Source organism: Amblyomma mixtum, chromosome 2 (genome assembly GCF_055824585.1).
Source record: "Amblyomma mixtum isolate Tamu chromosome 2, ASM5582458v1, whole genome shotgun sequence".
Taxonomy (NCBI): Eukaryota; Metazoa; Arthropoda; class Arachnida; order Ixodida; family Ixodidae; genus Amblyomma; species Amblyomma mixtum.
The window spans coordinates 313,191,283-313,206,262 of NC_143013.1; the positions used below are offsets into that span (position 1 = coordinate 313,191,283).

Consider the following 14,980-nt stretch of genomic DNA (forward strand, 5'->3'; position numbering starts at 1 on the left):
ACAAAACAGATTTTCCACTCAAAACTGGCAATGTGCAGTAAAAGCAGGCGTGCAATTAATGTGACACCTCATACACTTCGTAATGATGCATGCAGTGGCCTACATAAGGCCAAGCCAGCATGCTATTCATGTATGCGCACAAATTATATTCACTTATACAATGCTAATGTCAAAAAGAAACCCTTCTAGCTACAAATGCTAAAGTTAATGCAGCGCATTACAGCACGCATGGCATCCAACGTCCCTGTACAACATACTTTTACTAATAAGGCTAAAACAGTGCACCCTGCACAAGGATGAAGGAAGATGAGACAAGACGCAGCATCTTCCTTATGCAGGTGTGCTGTTTTTGCCTTATTATGTCATACCAACTTGCCCATCAGTCTGTGTTTTTACTAACTACTGCAGCGGAAAAAAACAGCTGTGAAATTTGGAATGCATTCATGGCGTCTAGAAATTGAAGCTCAGAAAATGTAACACACAGAAAGTGCAAGAAACTGATCATCCGGAGTGTTTACGTTTCTCTCTGTGTTTCTCTCCAAACAAACCCAAGGGCCACACTGGCTACGCGGATGCTGAAAGCCTAAGTCAAGCCTCCCACTTCATCACAAACCATTACAAAAATGACAGAGCAAGCAAAACAAGTTTCGGCCTTGTCTGGCTTTATTCCAATGCTGAACGTTACAAGAAATACACCAAGAACCACATGTTCTACTTAATGAGAATAAAAACACTTCACCAAATAGATAAAAGAAAAGCAGCTTTCTAGATATTCAAAGGTTCGGTGGTGTGACCATACTACGACATTTGCTAAACGCCTATCAGCGAAGAAAGCGGCGTACGGATCATAGTTCATGTGGCACGATGCGTCGCGTTGCGTGAATTAAGTCTCTCTGCGGGCAACGCTACGGTGTCGGGCAGAGTTTCGTACTGCAGGCATATTAAACATTAAGACGGAAGATGTGTTGTCCTTTCAAAGGCTAGCGTGTACGCTAGCCTTTGAAGTACGCTAACATTGCAATGTTCAAACACGAGATACAATACCGAAAGGTGCCGAAGAGAACTGAAGCACCGCCTTGCAAAACGTCTCTAGGGGCTTCCGATATCACACCACGGCTGGAACAGGTCGCACTGCAAACTTGCATAATAAAGACAACACTAGGGCACTGGGGTACAAGTCCGGACGTTCCATTGCACCAACCTTTGATGACTTTCACGGCAGCACTTACTCCACACGTCAATGCACCGCGCGGTAAACAGCCATCGCAGCAATGTCAACAAACCACCGTGGCGTTGGCGATCGATGGTCACCGTGGCAACCGTGGAGACGCCAGCGACCTAGAAACTATGGCTAGGGACGTTTCAAAATTTTGCGACGCCATTTTTACCTAATTTTGTAGCAAAAAGTACCCAGAAATGTACCTAAACAAACGCCATTTTGGAATGACGTCATTAAAAGTCACGTGACATGAGGATCGTCTTCCTCCATTTAGCCTTACGCGGGTCGCACCGGGGTTGATAGCAAAAACAGTGAAAGTTTGGTGTTAATTTAAAGTTCTAGAAAGAACTTTGAGCACAATGTGAGCGCTTTGTACAAGTGTATCTGCTTCATGCGTTGGTGTTCTTTTGTTCTTACTCTCACGGTAAGTATTGCTGGGTGCATCGACGAAGTTGCTGTCGAAGCACGGCTCTTGCTGGCCAATGCGTCGCGTGTTGAAAGCGAAACTGCGATTGTTTATTTAGTCTTGGTAATTGCAGTCCTTGATCTGAGGCTCGCGTAACAATTGAACGCAGGCTCAGTTGTCGTAGCTGTATCAAGTGGTGTTTCTTTTCGTGCGCATAGCGGTGTTAGTCTGCAAGCAGCACGCTATTGGATACTACATAGGGGGTCAGCAACGTACCATTTGAACATTGATCTTCTACCTTGCGGGTGATCTGTTGTCAGGATTGCCATTGTCCGACTGATAATTATGAATTGTGGTGGCACTGCGTGGTGCGTTGTTTTGGCTGCGATATGCGTTGTGCCTTCTATCCTGCGCTTCTCTGGCTTCGATTTTTTGAATTTTTTTTTCTCGTCCCGTTTGCAGATGCTCTGATAAAATCCGTCATGATAGCCAACGTGAACCAGTTCGTGGTGGGGCTGAAAAGCCGCAGCGAAGATGTACGGTTCAAGACTGCCAACGAGCTGCACCACTATGTCACCACCGAACTTCGGGAGATGGGCACCGAGGACGTCTCGGCGTTCATGGAGGAGTTTCACCACCACATCTTTGAAATGGTGTCGAGCTCGGACGTCAACGAGAAGAAAGGCGGCATCCTGGCCATTGGTACTGCATTTTACTGCCCATGCTATTGTATTCTATCGAAGAGCCGTGATCTCTAAAATTAGATATAAAACTATCTAGTGGCCCTCCAGAATTTGTTCAGTGTATGCATATATACATACATTATTGCCATTATCTGCCAGCTCAACCCTGGGAAGAGTAATTTTACTCAGGGAAGTGATCGGTTGCCATGTGCTGTAAAATATAGAGTAGTCGAGCCGCTGAGCTTTATGTGTTTATGTGCTTTAACGTCCAGTGTGGTCCACTCTGCCAGTTCCACTCACTCTTCTGCATTCAATTTTTTTTTGTTGTCTGTTGTTTTCTTGTGTACCAGTGGGAAATTTTAGCATGCAAAAAAGGCAGCAGCATATAAAGAAAGATTTGAAAGTTGGCTGGAAAAATGTGCAATTATGCTGGCTAAAATGCTTATATGATACAGCATTTCATAGATGGTCTTTTTATGGCCTTTCTTTTCTGCATATATATTTTTTATTTGCTCACATAACTAATTGGACCCACTATTTTACACACACATCCCAGAGCATACAAGCATTTTTTGCTTTGATTCACGATTATTGCTTTTATTGCTTTTTGCAACAGTGAACCTTCTGGAGGTGGATTCTGGCAACACTGGATCAAGGATAAGTCGTTTTGCAAACTACCTGCGCAATCTGCTCCCATCAAATGACACAACGGTTACAGAGCTCGCAGCATATGCCATTGGTCGTCTGACGACCGTTGGCAGCAGCTTCACAGCCGAATACGATGACTTTGTCATAAAGCGTGCCATTGAGTGGCTTTGTGAAGAGCGCCACGAGGGCAAGCGGCATGCCGCTGTGCTCATTCTTCAGGAACTAGCCATCTCCACACCCACCTTCTTCTTTCAAAACATCCAACCCATTTTCGACTGCATCTTCAATGGCGTGCGTGACCCCAAGCCCATGATTCGAGAGGGTGCAGTGCTGGCTCTCAGGGCAGCTCTGATGGTGACAGCACAGCGTGAGACGAAAGACACTCAGAATCCCCCCTGGTACTCCAAGTGCTACGAAGAAGCCGAAAGTGGCTTTGAAGAGGCACTGGGAGGAGCCCGTGAGAAAGGTGTGAACCGAGAGGACCGTGTTCACGGGTCCCTGCTGGTCATCAACGAGCTGCTCAAGTGCAGCAACATTGAAGGCGAAAGGGTGAGGCAGGAGCTGGAGGAGGTGACCTCCCAGCAGGCAAGACACGAAGCGCACCGAACACAGAGCTCTGGCCCCGGCAGTTCACTGACACGCTCACTCAGGGCGCTGCAGCAGATGCAAGAGCACCGGCCGAGAGGTGGCGCGCGAGCTGCGCTGCTCAGGTATCACCGAGCGCAGGGCTACCAACCAGCGACCATCGTGCCCCTTCACCAGGGTCCCTCATACCAGCTACACGGGAGCCACCGGCTTCATCACCACAGCCATCACTTGGTGCCAACCCATGAGAGCAACACCTGCAAGCGCCTGCTTGATGAGAAGTTCGACCAGGTATCTGCCTCTGCCTTTGGTACTTGTGTGGTGATGGGTGCTGTGTGTTAATGTGAGTGGATAAAACTGCAAAGGTCAATAGCTAGTTTATGTTTTGGGTGAGGAGTTGTCTTGCATTCATTAAATGAAAGTGCACTTCATGTATCTGCATGCAGTCTGAATCTAAACACGGAACCGCAGCTTTGAAAATACACAGTATGCCCTGTTTGCGGTAAGTCTTTGAAACTTCATACCTTTGGCAGGAATGGAATTGAAGTGATGGTTGCTTCATCGCAGTTGGGCTATTATCTACCTCCCTGCCTTCATCGCTACCGTCACCGATGTGGAAAATTTCAAGCAAATTACTTCTGATTTTGTATGCCCTTCCTCTCTGTAATGCCTGCAAGCCTTGAAAGTACTGAAAATAAATAAATTAATTATACTGGCTATTAACTATTTAAGATTAAGAAACTAATATTTAGCCATTGGATGTGCACAAAATTGTCATAGTTGAAAATTGTAGTGTGTCATAAGAAATCTCAAATGGCTGAACAAGATAGCGGTACAGTGGTGAGCAGCCTTGTCTAGAGCGCTTGAGCAGTGCGCACTTGGTAACAAAAATCGAAATTAGAGAGCAGCCCCTCATTACAGGGCAAAGTTTTCGTGCCTGCTTTGTTTACGAGGCTATCTGGCGCTACTTCCGTGCAAGCGTTGCAGCTGGACCCTAGAGGCTGCCACAAAATCTGGATTTGTTTGCAAGGAAGTGCACCGCCCGAGCGCTCTAGACAAGGCTGCTCACCACTGTACAGGTATGACTGTGGGGATAGCTTAGGAGCCTCATAACTTACTCAGTTTTTCATGCTTCTCTCTAAGCATGGCAAAGTTTTGTAGTTAAACTACGGTTGGCGAAAATGTGTTACTGGGAATTTTTAACACTTTGCTGTTTTTAATTGCAACACTGCATAGTGCTTGGCAGACATAGTGGATGCCTTTTGCTGCAAACTCTAAGCTCAACAGTTCAGAACCACTTGTTCAGTCCCTCATGGATTAACGTACAAAATAAATTTTGGTTACTGCAAACAATTCAAGTTGTCCACATCGCGTAACGTGAACTCATGCAGTGGCCCAAGAGAATAGCCCAAGAGCATAGTTGCATTAATTTGTTTATGAACATTCTTCCTGCCTCGCGAGATCTGTAATGAACTGCAGGCTGATTTGGATATGATACAGAGCTGGGCACATTCTGCTGTTTATCACAATGTTTTCTTTTCGGAGCATGAGGCTTGTGAGCATTTGTTAGCAGACATTCAACAGATGTCCCTTTGTGTGATAAAAGGGCAGGAAATGGCAGCAAAGGCTGAAAGTAGAAAAAAAACTGAATGATTTCGTGAGGTGTTGTGCAGGATTTTGGAAAATATTTTTTTTTTTAAGTGCATTTGATAAATGTTTTTTTGTGAGCACCTCAGCATTCTCATTTGTCTCACCTGTGATTTTTAAACAGTGCCTTTGTACGCTTACACAACCCTATATTATGGGCTGTGGGTTGCGACAAAAGTTGCATTCTCAGCAGCGGTATTACTTTTAGTCACCGAGTTGAGAAAGCTCATTTTCTAGCTTTCACTGGGACATTGTAACTGGAACTTCTTGGGAAGACCACTTCACAGATATATTTTATATAAAAATTCTTTGTTGCCGTTAAACTTTTTTGGGGCAGAGAAGCAGGAGCGCACTTCAGGGCACATGGGCAAAAGTGTCCATTTAGTCTATTACTACCTTGCAGCAAATCATGTTCTATAAACCGGGCCCCTCTGACTAATCTTTTCTGCTTACTTTGACAAATGTGTGCTCGTGAGTTGAATTTCAACTTCTTTGTCACAGTTGTCGCTCATGATGGTGTTTTCTTTTCTTCCAAAGATATGCGAGCGAGTATTGCGGCAACGTGCTCTCCGAAACCCGTACATCCAGCATGCACTGCATATGGTTCTGCCCAGGCTTGCTGCCTTTCAGACACAAAGATTTGTTAAGAGGTGAGAGGCTGGCTTCAGATTCTGTTGCATCTGCTTTCTCTCTTTGGTGTTTGTGTTGCTGTGTGTGTAAAAGCATTTTAGCACAGAGACCTGTGCACAGCTGCAGGTGCATTGACAAACCACAAGGAATAGTGAACAATCTAGAAAAATGTTGAGGTCATCAACGTCCTTGTGGTCAGTTCAGCTACATTGCTGCTGGACAAAGGTCTCTCCCATTGATTTCCCATAAGTGCTGTCCTGTGTGAGCTGTGACCACCCTATTGTCACAAATTTTCTGATGTCATATCCTCACCTGACTCACTGCTGTTGCCTACTGTGTTTATCTTTTCTTGGAATCCACTCTGTTGCAATTTACTGCTGTTAGCTATCTCTGCATCACATTCCGTTCCCATGTGAATTTCTTGATTTCAATAGAGGCATTATCAACTTGTGTTTGTTCCGTAACACATGCTGCTGTCTCTCTGTTAATTTTATCTCAGTCATTTTCATTTCCATAGCGGAGTGCATTGTCCTGGATTTAATTTAATTTGAGTCGTTACCATTGGGATAGTATGATACGAATCCAAAAACAGTGCCATAAAATCAGCATGGGAATTCTGAACTTCTGAAGTGAACAATGCACACGGTGCTCTTATGATTAAGTAACTGCATGCTGTCCTATCATCTTTTTTTCATTCTTATGGCTTTTTTGTTGTTGCCATCCTCATAGTTATTCAGTATAAGTGCATTTTCTTTGGGCACCTGCTTGGTAGCAGGCTGTGGTAGCATCCTTGGAAGACCTAAGCTGCAGAAGGGGGTACCAGCTGCAGTGGATGCCTTAGAGACAAACCTGATGGGGCATATATTCTTGAGAAAGGCTGTACACCTGCCACCTTGGTTGGATGACATGTTGGGCATGACACGTTGGCCATGTTCATTGACCCCTCCCAGGTATCTGGCTGACACCATGGACTACCTGCTTGGCTGCCTGCGGAGAGAGAGGGAGCGCAGCTGGGCTTTTCTCTCCATTGGACTCCTTGCGGTCGCCGTGGGTGAACACCTATTACACTACCTGCCTAGGATCATGGAAGTCATCCGTGTGTCCCTGCCCAGCAACAGCACCCCGTCCAAGTAAGCTGCTGCATGTGTTGACAGTGGGGAATTTCAGTGAAGCGCTTGCCTTTTTTGGGGCTCTGAACGGGCACACCAGCGGAGAGCACAGGAAGTGAGAAACGCCACAACTAGAGATCAGCAAGTATGGTGATAGCTCAGGCCAGTTCCAAGCTTTTAAAGTGCAGCTGTTAGGTGCCCATTCCTGGCTTGAGGAGTGTCCTGCATCCCCTGTGACGGAGGTGAGCGTAGGAGAGAAGGAAAGTGGTTAGATAGGAGGCCATGCAGAAAGGGGAATAATGGAGAGACATAGGGGAGAGGAAAAGTGGTCAGATTCTCTCTTTGTTCCACTCATGCGACTACAGCTCCCATCCTTCTCACTCATAACTGCCCCCACTGCTGTTATGACCTCTCATAATACCTTCACTGATCTCATCTTTGAATTTCTGCCAATCATAAATCAGTTCGAGTCTGTATTGTACCACTTCTCAGACCACTAGGCTGCATTCGTCACCATAAACGACTAGACAAGAAGTGATAGTCACATATGAGGAAAATAAATGACAGCACATCTCTGCAAACAGTGCCACTATCAATTTCATCACCTCAGAAAAATAACAAATTCAAAATCGCAAAAAAAATTGCAAAATCAAAACAGACAGCTGCGCTGTAAATTCACGTGCAACTACAAGCATAACTGTTCAGTGAGTTTTTCACTTGGGACTCTTCTTAGTCAAGGCAAAAGGTGTCATACTTTGTGAAAGCTACAGCATATGTAGTAGCTTCAAACTTTGCTCTGCAGAGACAGCAGAGGCAAGTGTTTTCCAATGTTATGTTGTACTTGTTTAAAATATAACTTGTGCAGCTTAGCTAGTGCAGCTCGAGCATCTAGGATTTGTGCTGGCGCTTACATTTTGTCAGCTGTCTCCACGTATATACGAGCATGGTTGTTGTTACTGCCGTTGTTTGTATTGTTGCAGCATTTAAATTTCTCTCTTCTCAGAAAAAAAGGCCCCATCCTGGATCCTGCTGTATTCACATGTATCAGCCTGCTGGCGAGAGCCAACAAAAGCAGCATTGCGTCTGATCTTAAGGAGCTTTTGGACCCCATGCTTAACACTGGCCTCAGGTGAAGTTTCTCTTCTACTTTTTATGTGTCATGTTCTATTTTACTGTGAATGAACAGTAATAAAAATAGCTTTCATAGATTTACAGTTGGCTTGTTGTTGTGGTTAACCTGAGAAGCGTGACTCGGGTTGCAATGTGCTGCTTGCAGTCCAGCGTTGACGGCAGCCCTGCAGGAAGTGTCCCTGCGGATTCCCCAGTTGAAGCGCGACATCCAGGATGGCCTCCTCAAGATGCTCTCATGCATATTGATGCAGCGCCCACTCAAGCATCCTGGTGTGCCCAAGCACATGCACGCAGCTCAGCCCAGTCCAGGTCTGTTGACATTTTTCTGCCATGAAAAGCAGTTTTCTTTCAGAAAAGCAGAGGCTGGATGGGGGGAGGGGCAGATATAAAAATTGTGGCAGCATTTTCTTCTTGATTAGCCTGGCGCCAAGTGTGAAGTGCACCGAAAAAATCTGTAGGCCGCTTAAATACCTTTATCCGATGACATTGCAGTAGCATTGAGTGTTTTAACTGAATTTCACTGCTTCTAATCTCTCACCGTTTTGTGTGGCTTGCTGCATGCTCATTTGACGGCGCTTCCACGTGTAAGGATAGAAGACAACGAAGACGATGGCTTCAAAACCACAGTGCAAGAGACTAGCAAATTAAGGCAGGTGGTCGACGAAAATAACGACATTCCAAGCACAGCATTAGAGACTGGCAGTTTTAACTCATTGAATGTTAAGCTGCGGCGATGGTGCAGCTTAATGAAGCACCGGCCAGCGGAACCGATTTGTTCGTGCCACCGTGTGTTCGAACACCGCTCCCCTGGTTACGAAGTTTTTTATTTATTTAGTTTCTTCCCCAGGTGTGACACTGGTCACTGGATGCCGCCGGCTTTTCGCTGTAATGAGGCTCTTGTGTTGTTTGCACACTCTTTGCGATGCTGCCATGCAGGCAACGGTGCCGTGCCATTCTCACTCTGTCATGGCAACAATTTTTGCAGGGATGTGATTATGGGCAACTGTTCGGAGGGGCGGCTGAGGGGGGTGGTCATATTTGCGTGGTGCATTTTGCACTGGAAGAAATAGAAGCCAGCATGGTTTTCATGTTGAAAATTTTGTGCTTGGGGGTGGTGGGTGGATGGCCCTCCCTACTTAAATTTTGCCGTGAACTTCTGTGACTGCAAGGCTTTCTGAATCGGTGGTGTCTGATATGGGAATATCTGTAATGCCTACAGGAAACATTCATGATGCTGTTATCATTGCTAAGGTGCAAAAAAAAAAATTGAAGTACATGCAATAAAGTTACTTATGATTTTATTGACTGCTATTAATTATGACCCAAAAGGCAAATCTCTCCTAGAACTGCACTTTCTGTGTTTATTTGCTCTTGTTGTGCTTTTTAACTTTGTAACTTTGCATGGTCATTTTGCAGAAACTACTGACGTTGCAACCATTTCGCTCGCTTTAAAAACCTTGGGCAGCTTTGACTTTCAAGGTGAGTATAGAAGCACTATATAAGGTATTGGAAGTTTATTCAGACAAGTGCGAGTGTCTGGGAGATTGGTGAAAAGGCATTGAAGTGCCTGTCAAAACGCCATCCGTGTTTCCACCTCCCAAAAATTTGATTCTTGCTCAAAAGTGATGGCAAAGCAAAAACAGCATCAGTACAGCACACCAAGCGCAGTTCATTAAGGGGTGATGAGGGTGTTGAAAACTTTTTTTTTATTTGTTAACATATCTTTTTGAAACTTAGCACCTGGGTGTATCATTGAATGCTGATTTCGAATATGCATTTAGATTTCAAATATCTCAGCTGGAAGGAAATATATGGCAAAATAAAATATCCTAATTAGGTCATTTCTTACGGGCTTTTTTAGTAATTTATCAGTTAAATAAACATTTATAAAGAATATGCAGACATTTGCAAAGGCCCAAAGCACATCCTAAAGCTAACAAAATGTCTGCAAACTAATTTTGTTGATCATAAATAAACAACAAAGTTGGAAAAAAAAATGACGTGGCAGTAATTAGCCCACACTTGGCCTAATTGCTCATATATTATGTTTAAAGGAAAAAAGAAAGCTTTAGGATGTGCTTTGGGCCTTTGCAAATGTCTCCTTATTCTTAAAAAATCATTCTTTAACTGATTAATTACTATAAAGGCCCGTAAGAAATTACCTAATTTGAATGTTATTTTGCGATAAATTTTCTTCCAGGTGAGATATTTGAAATCTAAATGCATATTTGAAATCAGCCTTCTATGATACACCTGTGTGCTAAGTTTGAACAAGTTATGTCGAAAAATAAAAAACAAGTTTTCAAGACCCTCATCCCCCCTTAAACACCTTCAACACTTCAAAGAGTACATAATGCAAGTATGAGGCACCATGAATAAAAGACAAACAGTTATGCATAACAGAATTTAAATCATTAATATAACATGACAACAATAAATAATTAAAAAATTTGCTCTTAAAACATCGTAGATGTATTTTTTTCTAGTAGGTAATGGATGTTTGTTTAAAACTTGGGGATTTAATAAAATAGTCTCTAGGCACTGATATTTGTTCACAGTTTTTCTTTCCTCCTTGTGTTATTTTGCAAGTCATGAGTGCAGCTTTTTTTTCAATGTATTTCCCCTGGAAGGTTGCAGGGTTGATTTTCAATTCTTTATGGATTGTGAAAGCTAATCTTCGATGAAAGATGTTGCAAATGGTTAGGAGCTGATGTTTCCTAAAAAGCGGTGCTGTATGACAAAGCCAGGACATTCCTTCTGTAAGCCTCAGTGCCCTTTTCTGTAGCCTATGGATACTAAGCTGTTTTTTGTCGTAGTCCCCCATACAGAAAAGCAGTATTGGAATATGTGATTGTACTAATGAGTAGTAAAGCTGATTTTTTTAGCCAAATCAGAATTCATTGCTCTAATTTACAAAATGCCAATAGAATGCGGTATTTTATTCTGGATGTGGTTCGTATAAACTGACCAGTCAGTGCTTTCTGGAAATGAACTCCCAGAAATTTGGGGCATAACTCGATCAGTGACTTGTCTTTCAAAGTGCATAGTCTATAATTTGCTGGTAACGAGGCCAAAAAATAGTATACCTTTGTTTTATTTGCATTTAATTCCAGTTTGTCTGCTCTCAGCTGGTGAGGCAGATTTTCCAGCCATATTTTCATGCGATTTGAAGTTGATGTCATTCAGTTCATGTCATTCAGTTCCTGAGAAAAATAGATTTGTGTCATCAGTGTACAAGATTGTATCTGGGGTGAGTGGTATGCTTGTGACGTGTTAATGTAGGTCAAAGAAAGAAGCGGACCAAGTGTGGAGCCTTGCAGGATGCCTTGCATGATTTCAGATGTGTTCGTTCTGCTGTTGTTAATGTTAGTGTACTGAAGGTGATTTTGCAGGTAACTCTTGATTAGACGTCGTGGTACTCCTTATGAGTAAAGATTTTGAAGTATAGTCTAATGCTTAACGGAATCAAAAGCTTTCTGAAGTTGATAAAGACACCTATTCTAATCAGTTTGCGTTCAAAGTTCTCAGGCATTTTGTCATTAATATTCAGCAATGCCATTTCCATTAACTTATGCTTTTGAAATTCAAGCCAAACTGTTCTTTTATTATAACATCATGTGTTTTGAAAGTAGGGCTTACTGTCTAACCCTTTATAATATGTAATGTTTTGACAAAAGTTGCACTCTTGCTGCTGACGTTTTTGGGATGCGTATCACCTTCATGTATTAAATATCAAATTTGAGCTTTCGAGGTACTATAGTTTTCTTTAAAAAGAAAAAAAAAATTAAATGTGGAATGTGCAGGTCTCACTGAGGCCGTGTAATATCTTAGGAACTGGAACATATCTGTTCTACTGACCTTTGAGACAAGGTTGTTCTGCAAAAATTTCTACTTGTTCAGCATGAACCAACTTGCTTTAGAGATGGACTAACAAAACGCTATATGTATTCAGTATATAACTTATGATTAGTGAAAGTCACAAGCATAGTATGCTAAGTAGCTCTTTGTCAGGTCTTCCAAGCTCATGTTTTGCAGTATTCCAACCTCGGCCATTCTACTGTACCTTCTGACCTCACTTCCGTTGGTAGAAAAATGTCTCTGTCTTCTGGAGAAGTCATCTCTTCTTCACTGGCAGCAATACTTATCTTGTGTCTTGTTTTTAAGCTTTTCTGATGGCCAAAGTAACTAGAAATAAGGATATCGTCAGAACGCTTAAAATAACTTCTTTAAATTGCATGTCAGAAATGAAACTTTTTGCTTGAAGAAAAATGACTCAAAAGCATGCACACACACAGCCCTCTGGTTACGTGGTAACTACAGGTTAGTACCGCATAACTGATTTAAACTCAGTAACTGAAATGTGCTCAAGTGTGCAGGTTCGAACCTTTTGCCTTTGTAGCCGCCGCGGTGGCTCAGTGGTTATGGCGCTCGACTGCTGACCCGAAAGGCGCGGGTTCCATCCCGGCCGCGGCGGTGGAATTTCTATGGAGGCAAAATTCTAGAGGCCCGTGTACTGTGTGATGTCAGTGCACGTTAAAGCGAACCCCAGGTGGCTGAAATTTCTGGAGCCCTCCACTACGGCGTCCCTCATAGCCTGAATCACTTTGGGACGTTAAACCTCCATAAACCAAAACTTTTTGCCTTTGCATTTTTTCTGTGTGGTGTGTGGTGATGTTACCACCAAGAACTACTATTGCTGGTGGTATTCTAGGCCGGACGCTGACCAGCTTTGTCAAACACTGTGCCAACACCTACCTCACAAGCGAGCACAAAGAGATTCGCCTGGAAGCGGTTCGAACGTGCTGCTGCCTTCTTTCACCAGCATTACAGGTGACTGAGTATCTCTGAACATTTTGTATGGTTCACGTTTATTAATCGGACCGTGTCGGAGCATGCAAAATGAGTTTGAATTGTCCGAAGCTGTGTCAAAGGATATGTGTGAAATTCTCAGCAGATAGAAACTCGTTATTAAGAGTTTTATGACAGTAGCTTATAATCAGGCTTGGCAGCAGGCTCTGTTCAATAGATGTTACATGCCGATATTCCCTGCAAGATCTCATTTGCATTGTTCTTATGTGCAAAGAATCATTTTGCAAGATAATTCGCAAGGCTTCAAAGGCATTATCATTGCTATTGTTACTTCCTTTTGACGGCCTTGTAGTGTCACTGAGGCTAGGGCTTTTGTCATCTAATCAGAAAAGCTCACAAAGCTGTTTTCTCATAAGAACAATGCAATTGCATACTGTTTTATGTGCAAAAGTGGCTTGGATATATAGCTGGTGACGAGTTGGGACAAGTTTTAGCTCCCACGGTGCTGCATGTCTTTGAAGATGGACAATACAAAATTCTCTCTCTTCATCGTCGTTACTGTTCATGCAATTCTGCTTTCACATGTTTATAGAATTTAGGCAAAACTTCTCTGCCATTTTTGTCCGTCCTCAGTTCTCCAAAATTTTCTGCACACCACCGATGTCGCTTTGCTTGTTGTATTGGCCTGTGGGTGAAACGGGTAACATGCTTACTTGCCCAGATTAAAAGCATTTGCTTATCAGAGCTGGCCTCACAACTTCAACAGAAATCATTTTTCAGTGCCTTTAGCACGACTGGTGGCATTTGTAATTTACATATCAGTGATTATCTCTAGCTTGAACAATCTGATAAACTCTGTGCAAAATGAAATTGTTCAGTCTCTTTTTTTCTATAGTAAAATATTGGTGCTTGGTAAGTTAAACTAAAATTACCTTAACAGAAATGAAGTTAAATGTTTGTGAACTTATCATTCTGAAGTTAACTGAAACGAACTATCTTTTTAATTCTTTCCACGCTTTGGCTTTACTCCTGGCTCCAAGAGCAGCATTTTGTGACCATTGCTAAAGCATGACATGACTATTAAAGGGACCCTGAAATGATTTTGATGGGCATATTCTAGCACTACAGATCTGTAGAGGTGGTCTTTGTGGGTATTAAGGTCAAATTTAAAAGCTTTGTGTGTACCCTGTTGTTTTGAAAAAATCTTTAAAAACTGCTGCTCGCAGTAGCTCGCAACCGATTAGGGCGATGCCTCACCGCCACGCGTCCCCTTTCCCGATGACTTCAGTGGGCAGATGGGGCGAGCTGGAAGGCTCTTCTGCCCACTGATGTCATCGGGGCAGGGGACACACAGCGAGATGCCTCTTATTTTCAAAAGTTTTGGAGCATTGCCATTGCATAAATAGCCACACAGCAAAGTTCAGAAGACAAACCCCTTGGGCTTTAAATGTCTGCAAAGGTTGTACACATAGGCTGCATCATATTGACTGTGTGGGTTTCTGCTGTGCCAGTGCCTGTTTACTTAGCACAGTATGTTTCTGTCTGATTACAGAATATGAAAGCCACCGGGAAATACAGTGTTTCCCTCATGGACGATGTTCAGAGGGTGCTGGGCAAGCTGTTATTGGCTGGCGTGACTGACACTGGTAACCCCAAATTCATTGTTTTCTTTTTATGTCACAGATGGTGTAGCGCCATGGGTTGGAGTTGGAATAACTTTGTGGATTTACGTGGCTGAGCCCGTTGTGTTAACTTTCACGTTATCACTGCAGCATGGGAACAGCTATTTCCAGCTGCCTCTTGAGGCAAGCGCGTTTTTGCATTAATGTAGTGTTTGATGGTATAACGTAAAGCATTGATGATATGAACACGGCCGATACATATTTGTAATTTTCTCTTCCCAAAGTGCATTGTGTACAATGTGCAAAGTTCGGGATCTTCCGGTGTACAGGGCATGCCCTAAATGATGGTGCACAGGGGTAAATAAATCTCATCAGGCATAAACATTGCATGAGTGCATTTCCAATGCAGCAGCTTATAGATTTTTTTGGCTTTATGATGGTAGGAATTTCGTGTGATGCAAATGTTTTTTTGGGGATCCCTTGATATTTGT

General features: G+C 43.1%; 1 protein-coding gene across 2 annotated transcripts in view; it reads left to right on the plus strand.

Moving 5' to 3' along the window:
• mTor (serine/threonine-protein kinase Tor) overlaps nucleotides 1-14,980 on the plus strand; it is a 123,236-nt gene that overhangs the window by 58,226 nt on the left and 50,030 nt on the right. Inside the window, exons 1-10 of one of the 2 annotated variants that reach the window (XM_089575072.1) lie at nucleotides 1,475-1,643; nucleotides 2,088-2,327; nucleotides 2,925-3,832; nucleotides 5,726-5,838; nucleotides 6,769-6,948; nucleotides 7,931-8,056; nucleotides 8,204-8,367; nucleotides 9,475-9,537; nucleotides 12,770-12,888; nucleotides 14,420-14,513. In XM_089575072.1, coding sequence (XP_089431198.1) covers nucleotides 2,108-2,327; nucleotides 2,925-3,832; nucleotides 5,726-5,838; nucleotides 6,769-6,948; nucleotides 7,931-8,056; nucleotides 8,204-8,367; nucleotides 9,475-9,537; nucleotides 12,770-12,888; nucleotides 14,420-14,513 — 1,987 coding nt within the window. In that variant the 5' untranslated portion in view covers nucleotides 1,475-1,643; nucleotides 2,088-2,107. Of the gene's footprint in view, nucleotides 1-1,474; nucleotides 1,644-2,087; nucleotides 2,328-2,924; nucleotides 3,833-5,725; nucleotides 5,839-6,768; nucleotides 6,949-7,930; nucleotides 8,057-8,203; nucleotides 8,368-9,474; nucleotides 9,538-12,769; nucleotides 12,889-14,419; nucleotides 14,514-14,980 lie in introns of those variants that run through there. The other variant, XM_089575071.1, reaches the window with a different exon arrangement.